General features: G+C 38.8%; 1 protein-coding gene across 2 annotated transcripts in view; it reads left to right on the top strand.

The window, feature by feature from the left end:
* FGD4 (FYVE, RhoGEF and PH domain containing 4) overlaps positions 1 to 25,642 on the top strand; it is an 81,501-nt gene that overhangs the window by 24,722 nt on the left and 31,137 nt on the right. For both annotated transcript variants that reach the window (XM_074902056.1, XM_074902057.1), the window contains exons 2-4: positions 11,039 to 11,203; positions 18,306 to 18,486; positions 21,955 to 22,441. In XM_074902056.1, coding sequence (XP_074758157.1) covers positions 11,039 to 11,203; positions 18,306 to 18,486; positions 21,955 to 22,441 — 833 coding nt within the window. The remainder of the gene's footprint in view (positions 1 to 11,038; positions 11,204 to 18,305; positions 18,487 to 21,954; positions 22,442 to 25,642) is intronic.

The raw sequence follows: 25,642 nt of genomic DNA, 5'->3' as shown, positions 1-25,642 counted from the left end.
CACTATGCTTTGCTTTGTGACTGCAGCACCCTGAGTCTTATATTAGTCTTTTATGTGGTAGGTGCTATATAAACAGACAGTCTAATGGTTTACATCAGTGCTTGTAAACCTAGTTAATTTGTTGAGTCTTTACCAAAAATTCAAAATAACTATGGAATGCTCCTCTTCCCCATCTCTCTCCCCTTGCCTTGAGTTTATAATTATTGTAAAACAAAAGGATTAAATTCCTTTAAGAGTTTGGAAATTTAGTGCCTGTGTGTTCCTTCCAGTTTGGCAGGCAGCGCTTGACCTTGAGAAGGATACTTAGGAAACACAATCATTCCTTTAGATTGCCATAAAATATTTAACACACTGTGACTGCTCTTGCTTGCTTGTGAAAAAGCCTTTACAGTCGTGACCTGTTACTAAAAGAAAGAAGAAGGGAAGGCAACAGCTGGGTTAGGTCATGTAAGGTGGAGAGTGACTGGAGTATTGCCAAACCTTGTCTTATAAAAGAAATTAAATGTTTAGCCTGAAACAAATGTTATGTTTTAAGAGTAATTTCATAGATTTTATTTGCTCTTTGTTTTGGAAAACTTTCTTCTGCAACATGCAAGCCATCCACTTTTTTAATGAATATTTTGATACTCTTTCTTCTGGTGCCAAAAACTGAGGCTCTAAGGAAAACGGTAAATACTGCATAGGAGTCAGCAACATTTTGTTGGGCTGCAGTTCTGTGAACAGTTCAAGTGATCCAGTGGGCAGTTACTGCCAGAAGGCTGCTCAGTCCCTCCCTGGGACTCTCCCAGACTTTTGGTCTCATCTGTGGGCCAATTCAATGTACTCGCACAGCACGAAACTCCTGTGATAAAATGAGTGTCCGCTTGCCTTCTAGCTGCAAGGGGTTACACTGGCCTGGAGAGAAACCCAACCAGTGTTAGAGACGGTAATTAGAGAGCAGTAGGAGCTACTGGGATGTGGAGGGAATAAAACTTTCTCCTCTTGATGGGGAGCTGTCTCTCCCTGTCTGGAGTAGCTGCAGTTTGGGTTTGAGCAGCCTTTTTTTTTTGTCTGTTCTGGGGCCTTCAAACGTTTTCAGTTTCAAAATGTTTGCAAAGTGAAAGGTTGCACATCCTTCAGATGTGTTGGACAAAACTTGAGCTATTACAAAATTAGTTCTCTTCCTTATTTTTTCATTTTCCCTTTTTTTTTTTAAAGTGTGTTTCAAATGAGGGTTTGCAAAAGAGAGGAGAGAGGATGAATCAATAGAATAGTTCTGAATTTTGTATCTCTTGGCCAGTTCATAGCATAAAATGTAAAGCTGTTTCAATCTGTGTAATGTTCAAGAGGCAACTGTAGATGTGCAGATCTCTTAATCTGGAGTGAATTCTGTGGACAGTGGTCATCTCTGGCAATTTAGGGCTAAGGGATTTTTCCCCATTTGAATTCCAGGTAACTTGTATTTGACTTCCTTCCATAAGGATGATTATGAACTAATGAGTTAGTGTGAAATGGTGATCTCTCTCTTATTCTTTAAGAGACAGTGTAAAAGCTGGCATAATTATGGTAGGCTTCAAAGGGACTGGACAAGGAAGGTCCTTCTTGAATGATTTCAGAGGAAGGCCCTAAATGTACTTAAACCAGGCTTTTTGTGTCTATTCTTCCTTTTATTTTTCCCCAACCAGGTCAAAAGCAGGAAGCACTTGAATTCTTGTGTAGTGTCCAGCTTTGGGTTCTTTATATTTCTGTTTCGGTGCAGTGAGCATTCCCAGGGAGCGGCTTGTTTTTCTGTGTTTTGTAGACGATGGTTGTTAATTACTTGGCAGGGAGACTGAAGTGCTTGGGGAGCCTGACAGCAGGCTGCCTGCCCCTGGCTTGGGGAGGAAAGGCATTCGCCACCGAGCAGCCGGCGTGCTGCACAGCTGCATCGCTTCTGCTGCTGTAAGGGGCGAGCAACTGTGTATTTCTTTCCATGCTTTGTTTTTTATGAAGTTCATAATTTTATACTTAGTTGTAATTTTTCATATAACAGGGAGTAGTGCCTGGTAGTCTGTTGTGATGCTATTGTGCAATTAGTACCCTCTAGCCTCTTCTTTAATTAGGGCATATTACTTTAAATTTCAAGTCATGCATTTTTAGAGAAAAGGTTTGGTGGGTTTTTTTTCCCCCCCTTCCCTACTGTTTGCTCCAGCCCCATTGAGCTGTGATTCAACAGAATTAACATTATCTAGTGGCTACTTCCTTATGGGAAGGAAGTCTTGTCTTCCTTTCCCCATCAATAAATTTGCATCTTTGCCTGGGCTTCATTGCATCTAAGGTGAATGAATGTGTGAAACTGTTGCTTTATATTTTTGGCGGAGTTCCACTTCTGATGGCTTAGCTTTCCCAGACAGTATTCTGGGGCTCAATGCACGCCAGCACTGATACACAGAAAGCAGGCAGCCAGGAGGAGGGAGGTGAATAAGTAGAACACTCATGTCTGTGACAGCTGGCTGATGGATGGGCTGCAGGTTGTCAAATGCTGGACGGACACATGGACTGCCTCAGCAGTTGGATGTGGGAAGGAGTTTCCATCTACCAGTGATCATTTTATTGGCTTGTATTAAATAATTGACTTCTGTTTGGATTTTGGCTGTTCTGCATTCTGGATATATTAAATTACTTGAATGTTGTACATTTTTATACAACTTCTGCTCAGATCTTCTGAAATAATAGATCAGTTACATTTTCAACTTTATGTAATTAGATCCTTCCCCCCTCCCCCCATGCCTTGGGTCTATGGGGCTTTTTTTGTTTGGTTGTTGGGTTTTTTTTCTTAACATCCTGTTTCTAAAAATGCTTTCTCTTAGTCCTTTTATCAACAGCAGTAGCTGATTTCAAGTCTCAAAGCATATGCATATTTTCTAAAATAGCTCTAAGTTGATATGAAATAACTACACAGATAACTGCGAGTAGAAGAAAATGTCAGTGACTGACGTGTTAGAGAAGTCTTCTGAAGCAGTGAGTACTGAGCAAAATGGTGAAATTGGTAGTTATATCAAATTTATCTCTTTTTTGGTAAAACCTGTTATTATTTGTCTAAAAATCTAAACACACTGTTTCATAATGTCTTATCAATTACAGAAGGGGAGGTCTTTTTGTCGTTATCACTCTATTTGCCTAGTAAGTATATGTTAATACATCCTCTTGAATCATTGCAGTGGTTTGTATGAGATAGTCAGCTGCATTTTTCCTTCACATGACCCCAGTAGTGCAGATGCTCTCCTTAATATCAAGTTAGACCGTGCTGCCCAGAGTGGTGTCATGCTGTTTATATTATGATAACAGGAAGAAAAGAAATCATCTTAAGACTTGACAAATAAAGCAGAAAAACCACATAGGGCTTGGTGCCACAACCCTTGCTCAGATGAGTGATTCTTCTGTGATCACTGAGTCTGCTTATACAAATGGCATGTCTTATTTAGTAAATAAGAGCTAGGGATGTTTAGAAAATAGTGATTACCATCTGTGCAAAATATGCTGGTGTCAAAAACTTGGTGAAAAAATTTCAGTGTTAAGTAAAATAATAGTTGAGGGGACATTGCTCACCTCACACAGCTCTACACAGAAAACCAAGAGGAAAAAACAGTTTGGGAAAAATTTGGAGGTGCATCCTGTTTGTCTTTTCTTGTGCTAGGGTTCGTAATGAAAATGGCTACTAATGCAGTAGGAGCTCAAGAAAGCCACACAAACCTTACTCAACACTTTTCTCTGTCAAACATGTAGGAAACCGTGCAGAGCTCATGGGGAGGGGATGAAGTGACCCTTGGATATAGGGCTCACCAATGTTCCTATGATTGTGAGAGGGGAAGAGGTTGATGTGTCTAGTCAGGATGCTCCCATGACTTTGTGGAATCTGGCTGTGTGAGAAACAGTTCTTGAGCTGAAAGTTGTCACCATGTGTTATGGTGCTGACAAGGAGGGAGGAATTACCTGAAGTTACCTGGTGTAGAAATGAGACCGTAACATCAGGGTAGCTGACTTTGATTGCAAGGATCAACTTACCCTGCCTTATCCTGGAGTGATAAAGCTGCTGCTACTTACCCATTTTTTTTTCTTGGTGTTATTTTTCTGTGGTAACCTTGTGGTTAACTACACAAAGCTCATGGTGGATGGCTTGTAGGGTCAGGAACTGTGATCGCCCTTAAATCTTGTACATAAGCTTAATAAAAAGAAAGAAGAAATATTGCCCAAAAATGCTGAAAGAGGTTTTGACATTATTTTATGAAAAACAAGCTATGAAAAGTCTGTACAAGTAAAAGAACACTTCTGCATATTTTCTTTTTAGATTTTGAGCTTGATAATTCATGCTCAAAGACCGAAGTGAAAACAAGGGTTTGAGGGAATGTTTTGTAATAGAGGAACAAAGTATGTGAAAGAGCAGTGCTTATTCCTGTAAACAGAACTCTTCATACTTGGAGTTCTCCCTTCAATCTGGAGAGTTGGCTTGAAGGTTGCTTGTCTCTGTTCATATAAGAAACCTCCATTATTCATTAAGTAATTGATGTACAACCTCCATCAGCAAAGCCATTGTCCCAGTGTGTACGAGTGTAGGTGATTCATAAGAACCTTAGTGTAAGAGATGCTGTGTTTTTGGCAGAGGACCTCAGTCATAAGCTACTACTTTCAAACCACAAGCTGTGCTCTGGCAGCCTATTTGAAATCAGCATTTTCCAGTCAAGGGAGATGCTGCCGATCTTCAGCTATGGCCCTGTGTAGTTCTGCCTGCTCCCTCCAGCAGCACTGCTGTCCTGTGCCAGGGGGAGCAGCAGTGGCAGGTTTCTGGGGTCCTGCCAGCTGAAGCAGCTGCTTGGTCAGTAGCATGGCCCGAAGGCTTGCTGCCTCCCCTCCCTATGATGGGGAAGGAGGTAGGGGTGGAAAGCCACAGCAGCAAGGGCCAGGAGTAAGCTTGTCACATGTCATCTCCATGACCTGTCTCGTGAGCAGCGCTCTGTAATCCCACTCCTGTGTCCGTCAGCAATCCTCCTACTCCTCTATCCCTAAAGGGCCTCAGCATCATTTTTGCCTCCAAAAACTGCGGTGATTAGTGAGCAGTGGCACTGCTAGGCTGTAGATGACAGTATGAAAGCAGTGGTCGAGTATGGGAAAGGTGTACAAGATGTTGACTGCAGGGGGCGCTTGTTTTCAGAAGGATCAAAACTGTGCCTTTTAAATACAGTTTTAAAAAGCTGTCCACTGTTCCTCTTTCTGTTTTATTTTATGCAACTAGTTACCATTCATAGTATATACCACTTGGACTTCTATCAATTTATGGTTTTAAAGACTCCACATGTTGAAGGTGGATTTTTTACTTGCTTTGCATTTCCTTTCCTCACGTTGTGCCTCTGTTTTCCTGACTCCAGAATGTGCCCTCTCTGATAAGAAATGTACTGTAATCAATGCATGTTCATGGAGAAACCATAATTCTAAGGAAATATTTTTGGGGCTTAGTCTGGGGAAAAAGCCATTTGAAGTCCTGTACAGTGCTTTTTATTTTATTGGAACAGCACCAGTAGTGCATGTTATATTATTGTGCAAATCCAAAATTTAGACAAATGTTGAAAGATAATCCCATTAACTGCTGATTTACTCATTTTAAGAAGACCTACAGCAGATGAGCAGGTCTGCCTGCATGGAAATAACTATTATATCAGAGCCAAAAGAACAAAGATCACAGGCAGACAGACAACAGCACACTGAGTCTGCCGCAGCAGGACATTTGTAGTGAACATAAAATTCGCTATTCAGTCCTTTACTTTGCACAATATACAATATACAGAGACTGAGATGAGAAGATTATTGATAAATCTCATTTTTTTAATATTCCTGTTAAAGCTCAGACTTTATAGTCTTGAACCGAGTAACCTGTTTAAATGTAGTGTCATCCATAGCTGATAACTTTGCAAACTGTAGCTCTTTAGTAGCAGTTACTGTAAGTTCTGTTTCAGTCTAAAAATGAGTTACTGTGGGAAAGATGCATTGTTTCTTCCAGCCAGAACAACTGTGAGGCTAAACAAAACATAGGAAAGGCACCATTGGATGCTTGAGTCTCATGAATACCCACAAAGCAATGCACACAGTAATGTCTCATGTTAAACCAAGCAGATATGGGTACATGTCTGAATTGGGTTCTGTCACTTGACACTCTGTATAACCCACCTTAGTTCACTAGAAATGAAATTATTTCAGAAGTCAAAGTTGTTTCTCTTAGAATATCTTTTTTTGTGTTGTGTGATTAAACTTGCTGAAGTTTGTTTTGGTTCTCTTATATTATGGCTCTGTGTACTGTTGAAAGTGGTTCACCTACTACATGTTATGCATACTGCAGTTTGGAAACCTCTGCTTTATATTATTGTGTAAGGTAGCATATATACCAAGAAGATGAATATTTTCTAGTTCGTAGCAAGTATTGTGTAGCAAGTGTTTGGCCTGCCAGTTTTAAGTTCAGTGTTGTTTCATCTGTTTAACTTCACCATCGGATGTTGTGAGGGCATTCACAGGGATCATTGAACTAAAAGAGCAGTATCAATACACTTTCTGCTATCTACAATTTACACCTACCGTATTTCCTTGAAGATTTTTTTTCCTCCATGCAATAAATGCTATGAAAGGGAGGATAATATTTATTTAGTAGTTCTGGGAATGTTCCCATGCAGTGAGAGATAGTAGACTTACATGCTTTACATCATCATTCTCAGAGAGGGGCCTGCCTTGTTCTGCTAAACTTAGATTATTTTTGCCTGTGTCTGGAGAATAGCTGTGCGAGAGAAAAATCCTACATTTTTGCATTTTGCTTGCATCTGTATCTGAATGAATCCTTTAATTGAATGTGATCTGTGTCCTATGCTTTGCCAAGATTCCACTTTTCAAAGATAATTTTAAACCTTATGATATTTGCGTTTTATTTTTTTGGTCAGCACCTTCTTGAAGTAAGAAGACTTAATTTCTTCAGTGAGATAGCCCTCCTGACTTCAGCAAAAGTTTGGTGTTTTTTTCCTCTTTTTACAGAATTGGGTTATCAGCTCTTTGCAAGTATTCCAGCAGTGGCTTACCACACTAAAGGCTGACCTGATGTTTAGCCTTTAGAGCACATCTGCACAAAACAGAATATCAATATGAAATTTTTGTACTGTTCTGCAGCTGCAAAGCATTCACAACTCTTACCAGCACTGTGAAGATGTATCAAAACACAAATGTGTAATTAACTTGAGAGCATTTAGTAGAATTTGGAGGAAGGTAGGTTTTTTTTATGAGAGAAACTTGGACCCCTAGAATTCCTACTCTATTCCTCCATACTCCTAATTTCGTGATAGTTTGGATTTAGTCCAGTTACTCTTAAAACATGTTTGGGTATGCATCAGCAGCATAAGCCTCTTTGTAACATGTTAGTTTCTCTCACAAACAGGACAAACCTGTGAAGGGTAAGGATAGGTACCAAGTTGCTAGAAACTTAATTTTGAGGGCAGGTTTGGACGCAATTGTGGGCAAAACCTATGACCTGATTTACTAGATTTCCTGCTCAGGTCTCAACAAATCTGTTGTCACTGCCTGGGTGAGAGGCTGCTTTCTACTTTCTTGTTTATGTTCAGGAAGTTGCTCGCTCTTGTCCTGGCCTTGTTACGGTGCCAGTAGTGTTTGATGGGTAAGTGGATGGGTTGAATTAATCTTTTGTAGTGTCACTGCTACGTAATGCTCTTCTGAACTGATGCAGGAGATTGTATGGCTAGGTTACAGTGGCTAAACCAGTGCTTGGTAGATGGACTATTAGCTGAACCTCCATGTATGTCCAAGGATGTGTAGAAAGGGTGAAGATGTGCATTGATCTTACATGAAAAGATCTAGCAGTAGAACGTCAAGACCACAGCCATTATGGCAGGTGTTCTTGATACTTAACACATTAGGTATATATAGCTGTATAATTTTAAGAGAAGTAATTTTGAGACTTAAATTTTGCCTCCTGGCAGTCACGAGAGAATAACCCTTTTCCCATAGACTTTGGTTACATCCAGAAATGCTGCATTTCTTTCAGAATATATGATAAAGAGTGGGATCGTAATGGCAGTACAAATTAGACAGTGATGCAATAGAGATGCACTATGTACTATAAGCAGGACTGAAAATAAATATGATAGAAGACCTAACGGTGTTGATATTGTCTTCCTGAAGCTTATGGAACTGCTGATCGTGGACCTATCCAATAATAAAACATTAGTTTAACCTTCTGTGAATATAAATAAACCATTTTTTTTCATGTTACTGGCATTTCAAGCTGTCTGATTATGTTTGTGTAAATGTTCATGGCTCCAAGTTACTTCTAATTAGAATGCTCTGAAAAAAAGGATAATGCATCACTTAGCTTCAAACATTCTTGCAAATGCAAGCATGTTTGCAAGCATTCTAGCTTCTTATTTCCTTGCAGATGATAAGCAAAATAATTAAGTGCTTATCAAATTTACAGTGTTTATTTATATTTTCTTTTACTTATTACCTCCTCTTTCTCGCTTACATTCTTGCCTGCCCCTATTTTACTTTTTTAAAAATCTTTCCCCACATTTCTCAGTGTATTTAATCATCCCTGATTATAAGAGTTGGTATTAATCTTATACTAGTGAATGCAGTAACTGGCTAGTAGTATTTTGTCGCACACTGCATTTCTGACTTCAAGGAAAACTTCTGTTGTTATAAAGCATAGGAATAGCAGTAATACATGAGTGTTTCTTTAATCAGGTCAGAAATAATCACAATGGGGAATCTACTTCAGCCCAGTAAAAGCTGCAGGTTTTTGCAGCATGTCTGACTTTTTGCATGTCTAATGGGATATTCAGTTGTACTTACAGGGGCAACAACATTATTTCTACAAGGTAGACGGTGTTACCACTTTCTTAAATAGACAAAATGGAGCAGCCCTATTGAAATGCATGCGGCTGATTGTGGAGCAAGAATTTGGTATTTTTGTAATGTGCTGAAAATCACGTGTTTGGGGATTTTTTTATAATATACTTGCATACAGTACACTAGATACAAGTCTGTGGTGAAAATTCCTGTATTTCTGCCACAATTTTCTCATCAACGTCACCTGGAAGGTAATACATTTCACTGACTAGAAAGATTTCCAAGGATGTTAAAGGATGATTTTTATCCAGAGAATCTGACTACTCAATTTTATATATAAGTATGGTGTCACTAGATTTCCATTACCTTTTTCCATTCCAGCTATACATGAGAAAAAAGCTGTTCATCCTGATGTGGCTATATTACTCTTCAAAACACATTGCTTGGCCTGTCTGAGAGCTTTCAGAACTCCCTCTTCCATAGGAGAGACAGAAATGGCACTTAAGGTACCTTCTTCGGCATTGAGGAATGCTGTGGGACAGAGGTCCTACTGCTGTAGAACAATACAACTTTTTGTGTATAGAGTGATACCCAAGGAAAACAGAGCTGAGGAATTTCTGCTTAAGATCACAAATGTCTGAGAAGTTTCCATACATGGTGAGCCTCATTAGATTATCTGCATCATTCTAGGACCAGCAGCCTTTATGTTCTTGGGAGATTCCTTGCTAATTGAATGAAATGGAAGAGGAAAAGTTGCCATACTGTGCAGCCATGGGTGTCTTGCGTGCATTGGGATCCGAGTACTGGAACTTTGGTAGCATGGGTTGCTGATCTCACTGTGGACCTCTGCAAGTCTTCATGTTTGTAGAGACAGCTTTTTGGTGTAGGGCTACTTTAGTGTTTAAAAGGAAAAATAAGCTGCTGAGAAGTAAAGCATAAATACTTGAAAATATTCTCAGAATCCACAAAACATTGAAGAATCTTTAAGCAGCGTTGAGCAATAGCTATGGCTTCTCTTTCCACTGCTGTTCTAAGATGGAGGCTTGAATGTTGCTAGGAATGGCTTGGTATGATATGATGGATTTTGCCATGGGAGAAGGAAATGGATTCCATCAGAGGGTCCAGGCTTTGCAGACAAGTTGTTCAGAAGACATCAGAGGATCACCTTATGAAATGGTTGAGTGGGTTTTGCATTTGCCTTTTTTGGAAATGTTTAAAGAAAATGCCACTTGTGCTTGCATTTCTACTAGTACAAGCAAGCAAAGGCAGATAATAACAATAAATTGCAGTGTCGAAACTCTACCCTAAAGTTTTTGTTAAAAATAATTGACAACAGTGCAACAAATGATAGATGAGTTTTCCTCCTTTCCCTTGATACTCCCCACAAAGAAGTTGTGAATTTTTTGGATTCTGAGATGAATGAATATGGACCTAAGTGAGATCTCAAGGTCCTTCATATTATCATGTCAAGTTTTTGATTTACAGAATCAGTTGCTTTCACACCCCAAAACAACAGTGCGTGATTTAGGCATGTATAATCACATTCTCATAAGTACTTTTATTACAGTCTACATTGTTTGAATATGTTTTGCTTTATATTTTCTTCCAGCTTTTTTGCCAATAGCATATTGATCTTAATCAGAATAAATTCCATTCTGGTAGGAAGAAATGAAATAGAATAATCAGGCAGTTTTTGCTCTGATCTTTTTTCTAATACTTAGAATAGGAGCCCTTTGCTACAAAAAAGTTGCAATACATTTAGCTAATTTTTGGGTGCTACCTTCTGTAATAAAATAAACTTTTTGAATGTATAGCATTTTGTGAACACTTCGAATACAGAAATAGAATGGCTGAACAAAAGTGCGGTTTTATTTATAGTTCTTCTGTTGAACAAGCACATTGACAATTTGGATAGGAAAAAATCTGTTAGAGACTGTAATTTTTCTATAGAAAAGCTTAGGCTAGTCAAAGTCTTTTTTTCATGTCCAGCTCTTCAAGTTTTAAACAACATAATAAATTTCAGTGAAAGGCAAAGCATTCTTTTAGGATGAGACACTCTTTAAGAGAAGAGTCTTCTAATTTTCTCTGTAGAGAAGTGTTAGTACTTAATAAATGTGTTTATAGTCATTCTACCTTATATTTAATCCTTTTTCTAACTCTTGAGTCTTTCTATGTATTTGTTTTTCAGGCAGCAGCATCTGTCCAAAGTCCTTGATATTGTCTAGATCTTGTACAGCGAGTGCCACAACTAGGCTAGTTGAGCAGAATGTACACAATGAAGCAGCTCAGGGAATAAATGGAAGTGTGCCAGTTAAACAGTCCCCACGTTCAGCTTCAAATCCAAAGCCACAAGGTAAGTAGTCTCAAATATTTCTTTTAAGGAAATTGTTCTTCATCTTAGACTTTAAGAGAAATAGAGCATGTTGAAAGAACTGTATTTGTCAGAAAGAAAATAGTGGGGTAAAAGCTTGTAAACGAAATACAGGTGTTCTGTAAATGCTTCATGAGTCTGTAATTTCTAATAATATTTTGCTGAAAAAAAGTTATCGGAAGGAAGGTTGATCTTGCTAATATGTTGCAAGCACATAGGTCTAGCTACACTTTTTATCTCAAATGTCTACTGATTTGCTACACACTTACTGCCAGGCAGTGTTAAATTCGTTCTCGGCCCAAGAAGTGGGAGAACATGTGTAAACCCTTTTTGTATTAAGCTATTGCCAGGGCTTATTTTTCAAAAGAATTACTGTATTTCAGCTGAGAAGTTTTGATACTATTTTTGAAGTGTTTGGCAGGCTGGCTTCAAGGCAGGGGTGGTGGGGAAGATATTCAGGGCCTTTAGGGTTCTAGTGGAGCTTCAGAGGAGTCCTCCTGCTGGAGTATGTGGAAAGTTGGGAACTTCATGTTTGTGCAGTAAAACCTGACTAATAAAGTCTGTAGAGTAGAAGTAGATTTCCCTTCTTTGTGTCTGTAAGTAGTTATCTTCACTTTTAGAAGCTAAATAGGTCAAACTACATGTTGACTTTAGACATAAAAACCTCAAATGATCTTTTTATGTGGTCTTCTCAGTAATATTGATGATTCTGCTGAAGTTGATCACAACAAAGAGTATGTTCTGGAAGTCTTGGATTCAAAGTGAATCTGGACTGATGCCTTTTAGGAGTGACATGCAGTAGGGATTTAATTCTCCTCAAAAGTGAAGAAAAAGAGTGAGTTTAGAAGACTGATGCCATGATCCTGTTCATTGAATTGGATTCTGAGACATAGTGCTGATATGACAGTAACTGGAATACTTATAGAAAACTAGATCATATCTAAGTCATGTATAGGAACCATAACATGGAGTCATCATGCAGTGGATTTAACAATTTTTGTGTCAATTAATGGGAAAATGTATCTTAAAGACTTTTACATCAGTTCTGAGTTCACCCTGGAGTTAGGGGGGGGGTGGAAATTTATTGGGGTGTCAAGAAAGTTGTGTTTACTCCAGGAGAATGAGAGCAAAATAAAGCTGTATTTTTTGTATTACTTGTTTTTATAGAACTTTTGCCAGTATTGTTCACTAAACTAGGTTGTTTTTATGAATTATGTGTACACATGACTTGTCTGAGTAGCCTTTCTGCTAGGTTCTAGGTTTCTGAAGCTAAGTTAACAAGAGAGCACATGTTGTTCCAAAGAAAATATTTTAGAAATCTGTTAATGGATAAACAGAAATGGGCAATCAATAAAAAGATTTTAAGCCTTTCAAAAAGCCAGCCCATTTATTATAAATTTTAGCTATTAGATAAATTAGGAGTTGGATATTATTGGACACCTTTCATTCAAGTAGTTACACAGCTGTTGTTGCTCTTCCCTAGCCATGACTTCTGTGTTTGTCAAAATTACTTGCTCCGACATGTGACATAGCTGGGAATGGTGGTGTAGTCTAAGAAATGCAGCTGTGTGGATTATATTCAGTAATATGGTTGTAAATAGTGTTTTTTGCCTTGCTTTGTTCATGGGCTTATGTCTTTCTCCATTTATTTCTATTCAATATGTGCATCATATTGTTCTATAGTGTATCTTTTTGGCCTTTTTATTTAGTTGAAACAAAACAAAATAGAATGAATGAGGTAAGCATTTGGAAGTCCAAACTATCTAAGCAAACTAAATTGCTCTAGTTTATTGGTTTAACTGTGGTTTCTGATTTATTTTTTCTTAACAGCTTTTCATGTACAGATTCAGAAACATTTTAGGTTTATAGTAGCAGGAAATGTTTATTCCAAATGGTTGGTCTAGTCATGGTAATACTGTCATAGTGAAAGGAAACAAGATGACAGACCTGAATTTGTAATGCCAGTGTATTTGCTTGTTGATGAACTAACTGCAAAATGATCTTCATCTAACCTACCAAAATGTATGTATTTAAAGCGGGACATACAAAGATGACTTTAAGGTTGTGCTACAAGTGGTTGCAGCTATTTTTAGTTAACTTAGCTTTAATAGAGGAAATATAACTTTATATTATGGAGGAAAAAATGTCCAGAATCTTGCACTTGAAGTGAAACCTGACCTCTGAACCTGTTTTGTCTGTACTTGGTCTCTGAGAAGTAGTTTAAATGTTTGGAAACAGATCACTCAGGGTAGCTAGATCAAGTGAATAAATTTCTGCACAACATCCAACATAAAATTCTTTCTTTTCACTTTCATTTTTTTTCTCCTAGCATTTCAAGGAGAAGACAAACCAGCTGTCTGATACACTGACAGTTAAAGAGCAATTTTTTTTTTTCCCCTATTAATTCCTTCAATCAACAATTTAGCAATTCACATGTCAGATTTCTGTGTTGAGTACAGTTTGAATCATGAAAATCTTTCCAAATTTGGAACAAAGTCTGAAACTGACTGAAGGCCAATGAAGGAGTTAAGCAAAGAAATCAGGACTGGGAAGAAAAGCAGTCGCAGTCTGTACCAGCTGTGAAACATGCTCCTTTGCCTTTGTGTCAGTGTAGTGTGATAAAGTGGACTAATCCAGATTGGAGGTAGTGAGTGGAAATAACAAAATATGCTACTGAGTTACAGGGCAAATATGCACAAGAGATGAAGCAAATTGATAGTCAATTTGAAATTTGCCTTTACCTACAGATATTTGGGCAGCAATCTGAACCTAGCATTAGCAGAATGCATGTAGAGTGACATGTACAAACTGACCAGTTTGTTCTAGTTTCTTTTATTCCTGACTTTTGGAACCTCTTGCATGATGCACAATTACTAAATACTGGGTACTGAAACTGTTGCCTGTACCAGGCAGTTTTATTGTAGGATGGAAAATATGCTGAAATGTCAACACTTACTCAAAGCAGTGAGGTATCTTGTCATTTCAAGGCTGTGCATCAGTTGCTCATTTAAATTTTTCTAATGAGTGCTTAGGAGTACTTATGAATCTCCTGCTGAGACTGAAGAGGCATTTTTGTTTGGGTTGGAGATGATTTTCCACTCCAGAAGACAGCCTGGTTTGTGCTACTGTGAAATGTTATGGACACAAAGCATTTGACACATAGATTTCAGCAGTCATTTTTAGCTGTCTACTGTACTGTGTAGTATCAATCCTGCCCTCCTTGCTCAGTTAATTGTAATATAGTCTGTGGTTTTTGAAGATACTCATTGGCCTGGGCCCAGAAAAGATGAAAGGTCTGGGATATAGTCTCTATTTCTGGCAAATGAAATTTCTACAGTTAAAGGTGAATTGAACTAAAACTGAGTGCTGTTTCTAGCTAGACTTCTCCAAGCTCAGTGGTGCTTTAAGAAACCAGTAGCAATGTCTCTTTTATCAACAAAATGGCTAAATCCCAAACATTATCTCCAGGAAGAAAACAAACGAAAGAACACAGCATATCTGATTATTATTGGTCTTCTTTTATAATATATTGTTGGAAGATACTTATTCTGAAGTGGTAGAAAAATGTGGAAGTGTACATCCTAAAGAGGAGATGACTTTTTCTCTCTTTCTACTGAGTCTAGGTTACTGGTTATTTTGTACTGTTGTTGTGAGTGTAAGTCTTTGATACATATCCAGCTGTGCTCATTTGATTTTCCTGAAGGTGATGTTGCATGCAAGGTGGTGATGAAGGACGATTCAGCCAGGAGAGCTGTAGCTGCTTACCACAGGAACTTGTATGTGCTTTCACTGAATCCAAGCATAGCAGCATTTTTAACCAGCAGGAGTTAAATGCGTAGAGGGCGATTGAACACGTTATACTTTCTAAGAGAAGAGATAAATGATCTTTGCTAATAGGCTTTGGAGTCAGCAAAGGTGGCTGTAGTTTTTGAGCCATTTGTAGCATTACCTCTAATTTCCTTATGTATATGTACAAAGTTGAATGCACAACGAGGCGCTGCAGCTTAAATCTTGATTAGGTATTTTGGTGAGCATTACACAGTAGCAGCTACCTGAGTATACTGAGGGATTTTCTTTGGGCAGAATCTGCAGTTCATATCTCCTAATGAGCTCAAAATTCTACAGTATAGAGACAAGAATATTTATAGACTCAAACAGAGCTCTGTATTATGCAGGGTATTACAATGGGCCACTATTTGCTCTTTTATTTTTCTTCTAAGATCCTTGCTGTGTGCACATTGAAAAATAATCTGATTAAAGCAAAACACTACAGAAGTACATTGAGGGGAGAATTAATGGAATTTGTTTTCCATAATCCATGTTAACAAGGTTGACCTTACAAGAAGGTTTGCAGGTTGGTTTTTTTACACTACTGATTCTTTTATTTTCATTGATCTTGTGACTGTCATTTTCCCATTGCTCTATTTCTAAAATTTACAGTAGCTACAGCAGCAGCTGATTAGGGGAAATGCTGCCTGTTAGATGGTAATAGGGAGTAAAGAAGAAAGTATCTTGCATTAAGGAATTGGTGTGGCTGTTTGGTTTGTGATTCTCCTTTGAAGACATTACAGGGACTTTGAATATATTGTGATTGTCCGGTTTGACTAGAGGTTCCTTGTGCTTGGCCTACGGAAATGCTGCTAAGCTGGGGGCTTTGCAGTAATAGCTGCAAAAGTGTGCAACACTTCCACAGAATGGCCTAGAATTTGATTTTTGTCCCAGTGGTGCAGTATAAAAATAGCTTCCAACTAATTCCTTCTGCTTTATCAGTAGACATTAATTCCCTCAGGTTTAGTAGTTTTAATATATCCTTTTGAGGATATTAACATTTTATGAGATGTACAAAAGAATTGAAGAGATGTATGAGTCCATTAAATAAGAGAATTCACAGGACCACAGGTTATGCAAAATCCATTTCAAGAGCTAGAGGTGATTCTACAAACTAGCACAGTGCTGGTCAGTAAATCCACCCAGTGTCCCCTTTTCCTTTCCATCTCCTCCCCAAGGGAATGGCAGTGCCTGCGCTCAATTGCGTGCCCTGCTTTTCCCAGCCCGCTTGTGTCACCTTTTTCAGCTGTCCCATCATCTTTGTCAGTGCAGCAAGCTGTTTGGAGCTTGGACAATAATCTGATGTTTGTTGGCCTAATTCTGCCAGACCGTGTCCAAACTCCCTGAGAAGAGGGAATATAGGGAAAGCGGCTCCACTGCACTGCAGCTGTGGCTGAACAAATGTATGTGGCTTCTCAGGAGGGGCTTCAGTTACTACAGATGCTCAAGCAGTTACACAATTTAATATCCTGCTTGTTTTAGTCTTGCATTGTAACTTTTTGCAAATTACAGTATTTTAAGCCATCCTTTCTGCACTGCATCCTTCCTCAAACTTGCCTTTTTGCTTGTGTTAATAAATATAAAATAAAAAGCTTGAAAGGACCAAAGATACACATAGACACAGTAAAAGCATCTATCTACAGTAATTCTCTTCCTTCTTCCTCTGTTTCATTTATCAGCATTTGTAGTTGATACAATTGAAGTCTACAGCTTTTTGTGACATATTAATTTCTTCAGAGTTCCTCATGGTGCTTTTCAGACTACAATCCCACTTAAGTGCAATTAGGTTATTGGAAGCACAGATAAATATTGTCTCCTATAAATTCAATGTAATGTAGAGATGGAAAGTTGCTCTTAATCAAGTGTTCCTTCAAATTTATCGTAATATATGGTAGTATATTTGCAAGAATTTTTTCAACAACACTTTCAAATGTCAGTTGATGGGATCTAAGCTCATTCCTGTGGTACACAGGTTTTCAAGGGTAAGTCAATAAGCTATTCTAGAGTCAGTGATGTGAGGAACGTGGCTTTTTCACATCCATCTCTTGTGTATCCTGTGCTAGTGCTTATTTTTTCTACCATGAGTTGCATAAGATTCCTAATGCCAGTTCCTGTCCTCCTTCCCTTCATGTTTGCTCCGTGGGAGGTCTGTGTAGAGCCGGTGCCTGTGGCACACAGCAGCATGGTTCTTGTGGGGCAGTGGCAGAGCCCCTGGGGCTGCCAGTTCCACTGGCAGGGCATTGCCCACTCCTGCTGATTTATGTCTGCCTTTTATTAAAGGGCAGATATAGTTCTTTTTTGTGTGTGTTGTTTGTTTTTTTTTTCTTCTATTTCGTATCAACTGCTTTCACTTCTCCCCACAATACATTTTGGGGGTTTTGTGTGGGAGTGAATAGACTTGTATTCTTGAAGAATTAAGGACCTTTTCATTAAGTCTCTATTTTTGATGGAGCTGGAGATGCGTTGCTCTCATAGTGGAACACATTCAGGCCCTGTCTGTGAAGTGCTTTTGCTGCCTACAAATACTACATAGTTGCTTAAAGAGATAAAAGTGAATTTAAATATCCCTAGCACTTGTGACTTCAGTTGCTTTATGTGTCACCTTGTCTTTTGTGTTCTAGTCACTGCTGTATTAAACAGTGGCTGATCATTAACAGTCTAATGAGACGGATTTATGATAGGGATGGGGAAGAAGCAAAAAAAAATTAAAATATTTTCAAGGGGACAGGTTTTCAGCAGTATAAATAGACAAAGGTTCAGTGAGTAAAGGAAGCTGAAGGCAAAAACCTTTTCCACTGACTATTATTATTGAGGTTATGAGGGAGAAGGTAACAAAGGAGAGCACCAGAGTTTTGGGGCAGCAGTTTAAAATCGCTCTTGAGCTCCACAGCACAGTTAGATCCTTTGACTTTGCTTAGTTCTTTTTTTACGATAACACCTGCATTTATGGAGGCCACATATGTGTTTACCACAATACACTACAAAAAACAAGCAAACAAGAAAAACCCCTAATTTCCTAGCTTGTTAAAGTAGCATGTGGTTCAGCTTTTGTCCAAGAAATATAACAAGATGCATGGTACCAGACAGAGCATAAAACACCTATATGAAATTCCTGTATTCATAAAGCAACTTTAAGGTTAAGTAAAGCCAAGAGCATTTCTTCTTAATTACTGTATACTTATGCAAAAATCTCATCTATGTTCTGGCAGTTCAAAGAAACAGGTCATGAGTGACTGATGGTTGTTGTTGTTTGCAGTGCCTCCAAAGCCAATTCATCTGCAGAACGTGTCACCTGTTACATACCAAACCCCTAGGCATAAAGCTTTATCAAATCAGAAACCAAGAATGGAGGAAGAGACACGCACCCCTGTTTCTAGTGTTGCAAAGGAAAAGTCCAGTAAAGTGTCAGATCTCATCAATCGTTTTGAGGGAGGCAGGTATGTAATAGAATTTGAATTGATTTGTAACCGTTTTGTGTGGATTGTTGGAACTTGAACCTGTGGGGAAGAACTTCGGTACCGTGGTAGTGTTTAAACCTCTCCCTGCTAGAGGAGTTGATGGCAAAACCACACATATTTTGAAATGGTGTAAGCCAATTGTATATTTGGCTTGTAGAAGGTGTGCTTTTTCATATGGTGCTAGTCTCAATTTTTCTTAAAAAAACAACAAACAAACAAATTTGTAGCATTTCCAAATCATCCTGAAAAAAGTCTGCAATTTGAAATAAGTGCTGATTTTAGAATGAAACATTGGAGTTAATCTTAATTTCTTCTTGCAGAAAACACATATTTACTTTTATAAGCATATAGAAAAACAGAAATCCTGATTTTTCCTTCTATACTGTCTTAACCTCTTCAGATCATTCATATGAAGAGGATGAACTGTACAAATTACTTTTAATGATATGGTATACATTCTCTAAACTGTTTGCTTTGTAGTACTTGGTGATTTTGGTGGAATAACTTGGTGTTCTTGAGTTTTGATATGGCCTTTTACAGAAAACATTTAGAACTTCTGAGAAGCATGAGCCACAGTGAACTCTGCTTTCACAAAATAGTGTTACTTTGTGTGTCTTTAATTAGATGTATGTGACAAGCATTATAAACTCTGAAACAGAAGTTCTGAATATATCTGCTCTGTATAAAGAGAGCAACCTTCCAGAAAGCCCATGACAGAACAACAGCTCAAGAAACAGTCCAGTGACAGTTGAGCATTGCAAGTTTTGGATGTGGCTTTCTTGTGTTTCCTTGGGATACTGATGTTCTCAAGGGATGCCCCCTGCGGGAACGAATACATGATGTACAACAGAGCGTGTCCTTCTGAGGCGCCAGAGTATTTAGACTTTAATTGAAAGAATTTCCCCTCAAGATGGGGAAAATTTAATCCTTTCTACAGAAGCAGATGAGCATTGCAGAAGTATGTTTGACTAGTGGAATAGAAATAATTTCAGAGCTTCATCTGGAAGAAACTTCTGTCATTAGGCAGGGACTTAATTGCACTATGCCATTACAGCTGCTCAAAGGTGAGAAAAAGAAATTACTCCGGCACTGGAGGTCCTGTGAATTTTTCCAGCACAGGTCTCTAGTCCTGTTATCACTGTTTTCCCTGTCTTCTTCCAATGCATCACCCAAGTCTTTTTAACAGGAGAGTATCCTTAGAAAAATAATTTTATGGTTTCTGAAGGGAAACTCCTCAGGTTCATTGTGCCCTACACCAGTGAGCCCTACATTTCTTCCTCCTAGACATGCCCGCTGCATTGTACAGGAACTTCTTCAATATTATGCAATTAAAGGAAGCTCTAAAGAAAGCAAGAAAAACTTTCTTATTTGTAGACTTTTAAAAATAAGGATGTTTTATTTGAGGGACTAGAGGAAGCTGAGTTGCTTTTCGGCCAACAGCATTCATTAAGTACAACCAATAATATCTCTCCAATGGTTAAATTCTCCTCAACTCTATGATCCCTGCTTATGAGAAACTTTCGTAATTAGCATGTGAAGTTCTGGAATATCCTGTGTGGTGGTTTGACTTTGGCTAAATGACAGGTACCCACCAAATCGCTCTATCAGTTCCCCCCCTTCCCCTTTTTTATTTTCAACAGGGCAAAGAGGGGAAAGAAAATAAGATAGGAAAAAGCCAACCCTTGTGGGTAAAACAAAAGCAGTTTTAATATAAGCAAAGTGAAGCAAAGGTCCATGCATGGAAGCAAAAAAAACCCAACATTTATTCTCTAATTCCCATGAGCAGGTGATGTCGGGCCTTCTCAGGAAGCAGGGCTCCGATACGCGTAGTGGTTGCCTCGCAGGACCAAGGGTGACCCCACCCCCTTCCTCCTTTCTCCCAGCTTTATACTGAGCAGACGTCATATGGTCTGGAATATCCCTTTGGTCAGTTCGGGTCAGCTGTCCTGCTTGTGTCCCCTCCCAAGATCTTGCCCACCCCGTCCCACCTTGGGGGGAAATGTCGGAAAGAGCCTTGGTGCTGTGTAAGCCCTGCTCAGCAGCAGCCACAACACCAGGGTGCTATCAACACCCTGCCAGCTCCCAGCATAAACCACAGCACCGTGAGCGCTGCTATAGGGGAAAACCAATTCCAGCTCAGCCAGACCCAGTACACCTGCTATGGCCTTTGAAGCAATTCCTGTTTTTTAAATGAGCTCAGCTCACAAAATGTGTCTTCCGTGAAGGTGAGCTTCACTTGTAATTATTGGCCTTCCAGTGACTAGGTAGGATGTTCATGAGCTGCAAACTGTGATTGTCAGTTATGGTCTCTTTATTTTCATTAGTCTGTGCAGCCCACAGACATGTCGGCATGGCAAAAAGTTACTTAAATACTGAAAAATATAGATTAATTCTATCTTGGAGTTGTTTATTTTTAAAAAAAGGCAAAATCTCTACAGAACTAAATAAAAACTGATTTAAATTTCTTTCTTATATGATGGAAAATGACAAAGCTAGCGTAAGATATTTTTTGAGCCCTGTGCATGAAAGTGCAGAATATGCTCATAATATTTGTGTAAGCTGTCTTGTAAGGAGTAAACATACGGTTTATAAGCAGTCTTCATCTTTCTAGAAGATTTATGTTCCATACTAGGAACAGTATGTTGGAGGACAGTCATGGTATCTTTTTGCAAGTTGAGTATGGCTTGTTAAATGTACTTCAGACAAAAATGTATGGGTGAGGGTTTTTTAAAACTATAATGAAACCAAGCATTTTTACAGATTAGGCTACCATTTATATTGGTCTAAAATTCAAAATCTCAAAAAAGAAAGAGATAGTGAAAGGTATGAACAAGGGATAACATGTTTTTAAAGCAGAGATAAAATATGGAGGGAAAAAAAACCTTCAAAAAAATGCAGCATGGTGAAAGGACACTGCTAAATAAGGAAATGGGGGAAGAAATGAGTAAGTATTTAAAGCTCCTCCTGTAATAAATATGCTGAACTAAGGAAAGAAATGTTAAATGTTCTTGGACACTTTTTATGAATTTTGTATAATTAAAGGGCAATTAGGGAACAGGCTGCTTGTTAGTTTAAGCATTGGACTGGGACTTGGGAGATCATGAATCTTTTTCCATTTCTACCAATAATCTTCCGGGACACTTTGAGCAAGTTGCTTCATGTATCAGTGCCTCAGTTCCCTTGGCTGTTACATGAGCTGATCATACTGCCTTTCATTTTACAAATGAGATTCAAGACACATGAGGATGTAGTGCATCAATATGGATGTCACTCTGGGTTTGCAGTAAGATGCGCATGTTTGTGTGCATTTCAGTAGAACAATATTAACACAGGACAACATGGTTTGGGAGGAATGTGTGGTGAAACTCTCCTACTCCCCATATCAGGGATTTTCTATAACGATATGTTTAACTTTTCTTTTGTCTATGCTTTGTTTGGTGTTTGTAGCCCGTTAAATCCTAGTGATTTGAAGAAAGATTCCTCTGTTCTCCACATTTCTAAATCTCAAGGAAGATATGGGTCAACAGCATCACCTCAGCCAAAACTCCCCTCCCAGCACCCACTACAAAAACAGGGAAACAGTAATACCGACAAAACTCAGGTTGCACAGCTACACACAGCCAACGGAGTAGTAGCACAAGACCAGACGGAAGATGAGGACAGGAGATTACCAGATCGTGGCTCTGCTATGACCACCCTGGTTCCGGATAATGCCATCAACAGCAGCTTGATAAATGGGGAAAGAGAAAGTACTTCTGGAGAGTCATTGCAAAGTATGACTGCCTTTGAAGGACAGATGCTTAACAGCTGCTACAGGACCCCAAGCAGTGATACTCTGCTCCCATCTGAAAATGAAACTCTAGAAATTAATACTAATGTGAAGGAAGAAGCAGCTGAGGAAATCAGCAAGCAAGATCAGCCTGTAGAAACAAAGGTAAAAAGATAAATTGTTTCATTCTTGATATAGTACTACTTTGTGTATTTTCTCTAGGTTTTTCTTTACAAAAATAAACTTGCAAGAGCAGGTCAGAAATATTTTGATTATATTATAAAAAAAAGACAGGAAAAAAAGTTTTGCTTGCCTTTCCCCCCCTTTCACTCCTGCTCCCCTCTTTCTTTTCTCTTCCCTTTTCTCCCCCTCCATTTCTTTTTTCCCATTAGTTATCTGAGGTTTAAAAATATTGAAACTGAAATATGTGTACATGTTTAGCACTATGCTTCCACTGTGTCAGACTCCAGGGGACACATATCAGTGGTGTATATAAAATAAAATTCCATGTGTAGTAAATTGCAGTGACAAGGCTTCAGGCAGAACTGTCATGTGAATCCTTAACTTGGATGTAGTTGTTAAGTCAAAGCTGGAAAGGCAGTGGCAGTCTGCTAGCTATCAGATAGACACAAGGTTCAGAGTATACTAAATAAATGCCTTGTTAGCAAGGCGAAGTTGCATCATGATGAATTTGAGCTTTCTCATAAGGAAGGGTTTAAATGATTAAGGGGAAATAAGTGGGTGGAAGAAAATCTGTCCTGGGAAATTAATTGCTGAAAAATTGTGCATGTTTTTATTTCTAAAAGTTTGATTATGCAGTTTGCCTTTTCATACTGAAGCATTGGTGGCCAGTGAACATTATTAATAGCTCTGGTCCAGCCATGCCATGTGTGGATCATGTCAGGGAGGGCTGGGCTGGACCCTCCTGGCCTTCCTCTTCGCTGCAGAGCCAAACAGCCAAGCACGGATAAAGCTTGTCACTGCTTGTCAGGAATACACGAGCATCGGTTAACTACAGACCTCTCCCAGCCCTTGACTTTGGTTAGGTAGGGGTCGCATAAATACATGCTTGAGGGTAAATTCTGTGTGTGGAAAAGGTGGGTCTCAAGTTCTCATGTGTTATGGGAAAAAATATCCTAGGTAATGATAAGAAAGCGATGGGTTGTATGGATTTTTTTTGTTTCATGGGTTGTTTTTGCCAGTAATGCGTGAACGCTACAACGATTCTCATCAAAACGTAAGCCTGCTCACAGTCCAAGGCACCTTAATGTGCCACACCTCTCCATTATGTTTCTATCTCCTGTTAGGCAATGCCTGTTTCCCTTCGCTGTGCCAATAAAGCACTGAGAGCTCTGTGGGCAATGCTGTTAAGCTTGAATCCAAGTTGCACAGTAAGGTGCTGGCAGCATTTTCAGAAAAAAGGCAGAAATGGGAGGCAGTCCTGTTGTAAAGTCCAGGAAGGAACTGGGCAAATGCTAATGCAGCAATCTTATCAAAATCTGTCTTTGAGCTGCTGGGACCAACATATGTGATCTGTCCTGTATTGACCAAGAGTCAAATTGTGAGGTGTAATGTGACTGTTACTAGATGTATTGTTTACTGGTGCTTGAAGGGTAAAAAACCAAACCAGACCCGAGCAGGACGATTCTTAAATCAGCATCGGTGGAGAACTGATTCTGAAAAACTGAACTCTGGGTCACAGCAGCGCTTCCTGAAATACCAGCTTGCGTGTGATACAAGGACATCCCCTTTAGTGTGGTGAGATAAAGAAGCATGTCTACCACAGGCTGGTCGAAGGACTGCACCTCCCAAAATCAAACAGTGATATAATTTGGATAAATGCAACCTATAGATTGAAATCTGCCCTGTGGAAGTCTAAGTAGCTCCTGTCTTGCTGTCTGGAAGAGGGGGAGGGTGATGAGAGACAAGAGAAGTCTGGTAGAGCTTTAAGCTATTTCTGCAATACAAGCAGGCACTGGGAAGAAAGAGCATTTACACAGTCTGTGATTTTACTAAGCGCCCACTTAGAATAAAGAATCTTAAAACTGGGATGCAGTCCAGTTGAAGTTGCACTGCACAGATTAACAGTGCTCTTATGCCCTTTTTAATTAAGCAAGTGTAAGTACTGTTGACTGAAAGCAATAGGAACAGATGCATGTAAGTCATAGACAAACTTTAAATTATTCATCGAATATATATATTTCAATACTGATGCAAAGTATCTTGTCTCTTGCATGCCATTTTTGCTAATTCAGGGAAGAGAAAAAAGTGGTGCTGTCTCTTTGTAAATGCATACATGTACAGCAGAAGTAAATCAAGTCCACTTCTAGAAAGGGTGAATTAAATTGGGGAATGGTGCAAAACCAGAACAGGAATTCCTTTTTAGACTTGGAAAAGAAAACTTATTTTGAAATAATGCTGCTCTTACAAATATTTTTTTTCCCCTTACCACTGTAGATCTGACTAAAGCCAGATAATCACAGGTACTGGAAAAGTTGAGGCAAAACATACTAAATTTGACAGCATTCTGAAACATTTTCCCCAAATGACCAGAGTAGAGTATGCTTTATTTCTCTTATTTGCTTAATTATTTTGAAAGTGACAAACCACAAATATCACAAGCAAAAAGTCAAAAGTGAAAAGTTTATCGCCTTGCAGCAGAAGCACCTTCTGTCATAAAATTTGGTTTGCCCAAGATGCGGGGGTTGAATAGTACAAGAACATCCCAATCAATTAAGTTCCTGAATAACATCTTGTGAGAAATCTGCTGCTAGAGCTAACTGAAGACAAGATGACAAATGCTTTGGTATTTGTTGTGAGACTGGTAGAAAATAGGGATATAGACTGCATGCATGCCACAGATGGAGAAGAATCCCTTACACATCTTTAATAAAGTTCATACTTGATGTCTACTCTTAATGGTAATGTTGGGGGCTCTTGTATTTCAGGTGAAAAACCTGGTGGAAATCATGTATTTCTAAATGTAAGGTGAAGTTTTGATTTAAATAGGGTGAAACTTTGTTGCAATGTTAACTTTGCCAAGAAATCTTTTACTGTTGCAACACTTGAGAGGTTCTATCAGCTTCTTCCTGTTTCTACAATTTTATGGTAGTCTTTAGCAGCAATAAATCATGAACAAAGCTGTATATCTTTAGCACTCAATATAAATGTGTAAATCCTTTTCAGAAGAATTGCTTCGTTAGGGATATAGAGATCTTTAATGCTTTTCTTGGTTGCTTGTGCAAGAAACTCACCCATCATTTGTGCAATGGACTGTTGTATAGACAATATGCCAGTAGGTGATGGTAGCACTCAGGATTTTCATCACAAGCAAAATTTAGTGCTTTCCTTGATTTCAGAAACTGA

Source organism: Athene noctua, chromosome 3 (genome assembly GCF_965140245.1).
Source record: "Athene noctua chromosome 3, bAthNoc1.hap1.1, whole genome shotgun sequence".
Lineage (NCBI taxonomy): Eukaryota > Metazoa > Chordata > Aves > Strigiformes > Strigidae > Athene > Athene noctua.
This window is presented reverse-complemented; position numbering and strand designations above follow the sequence as displayed.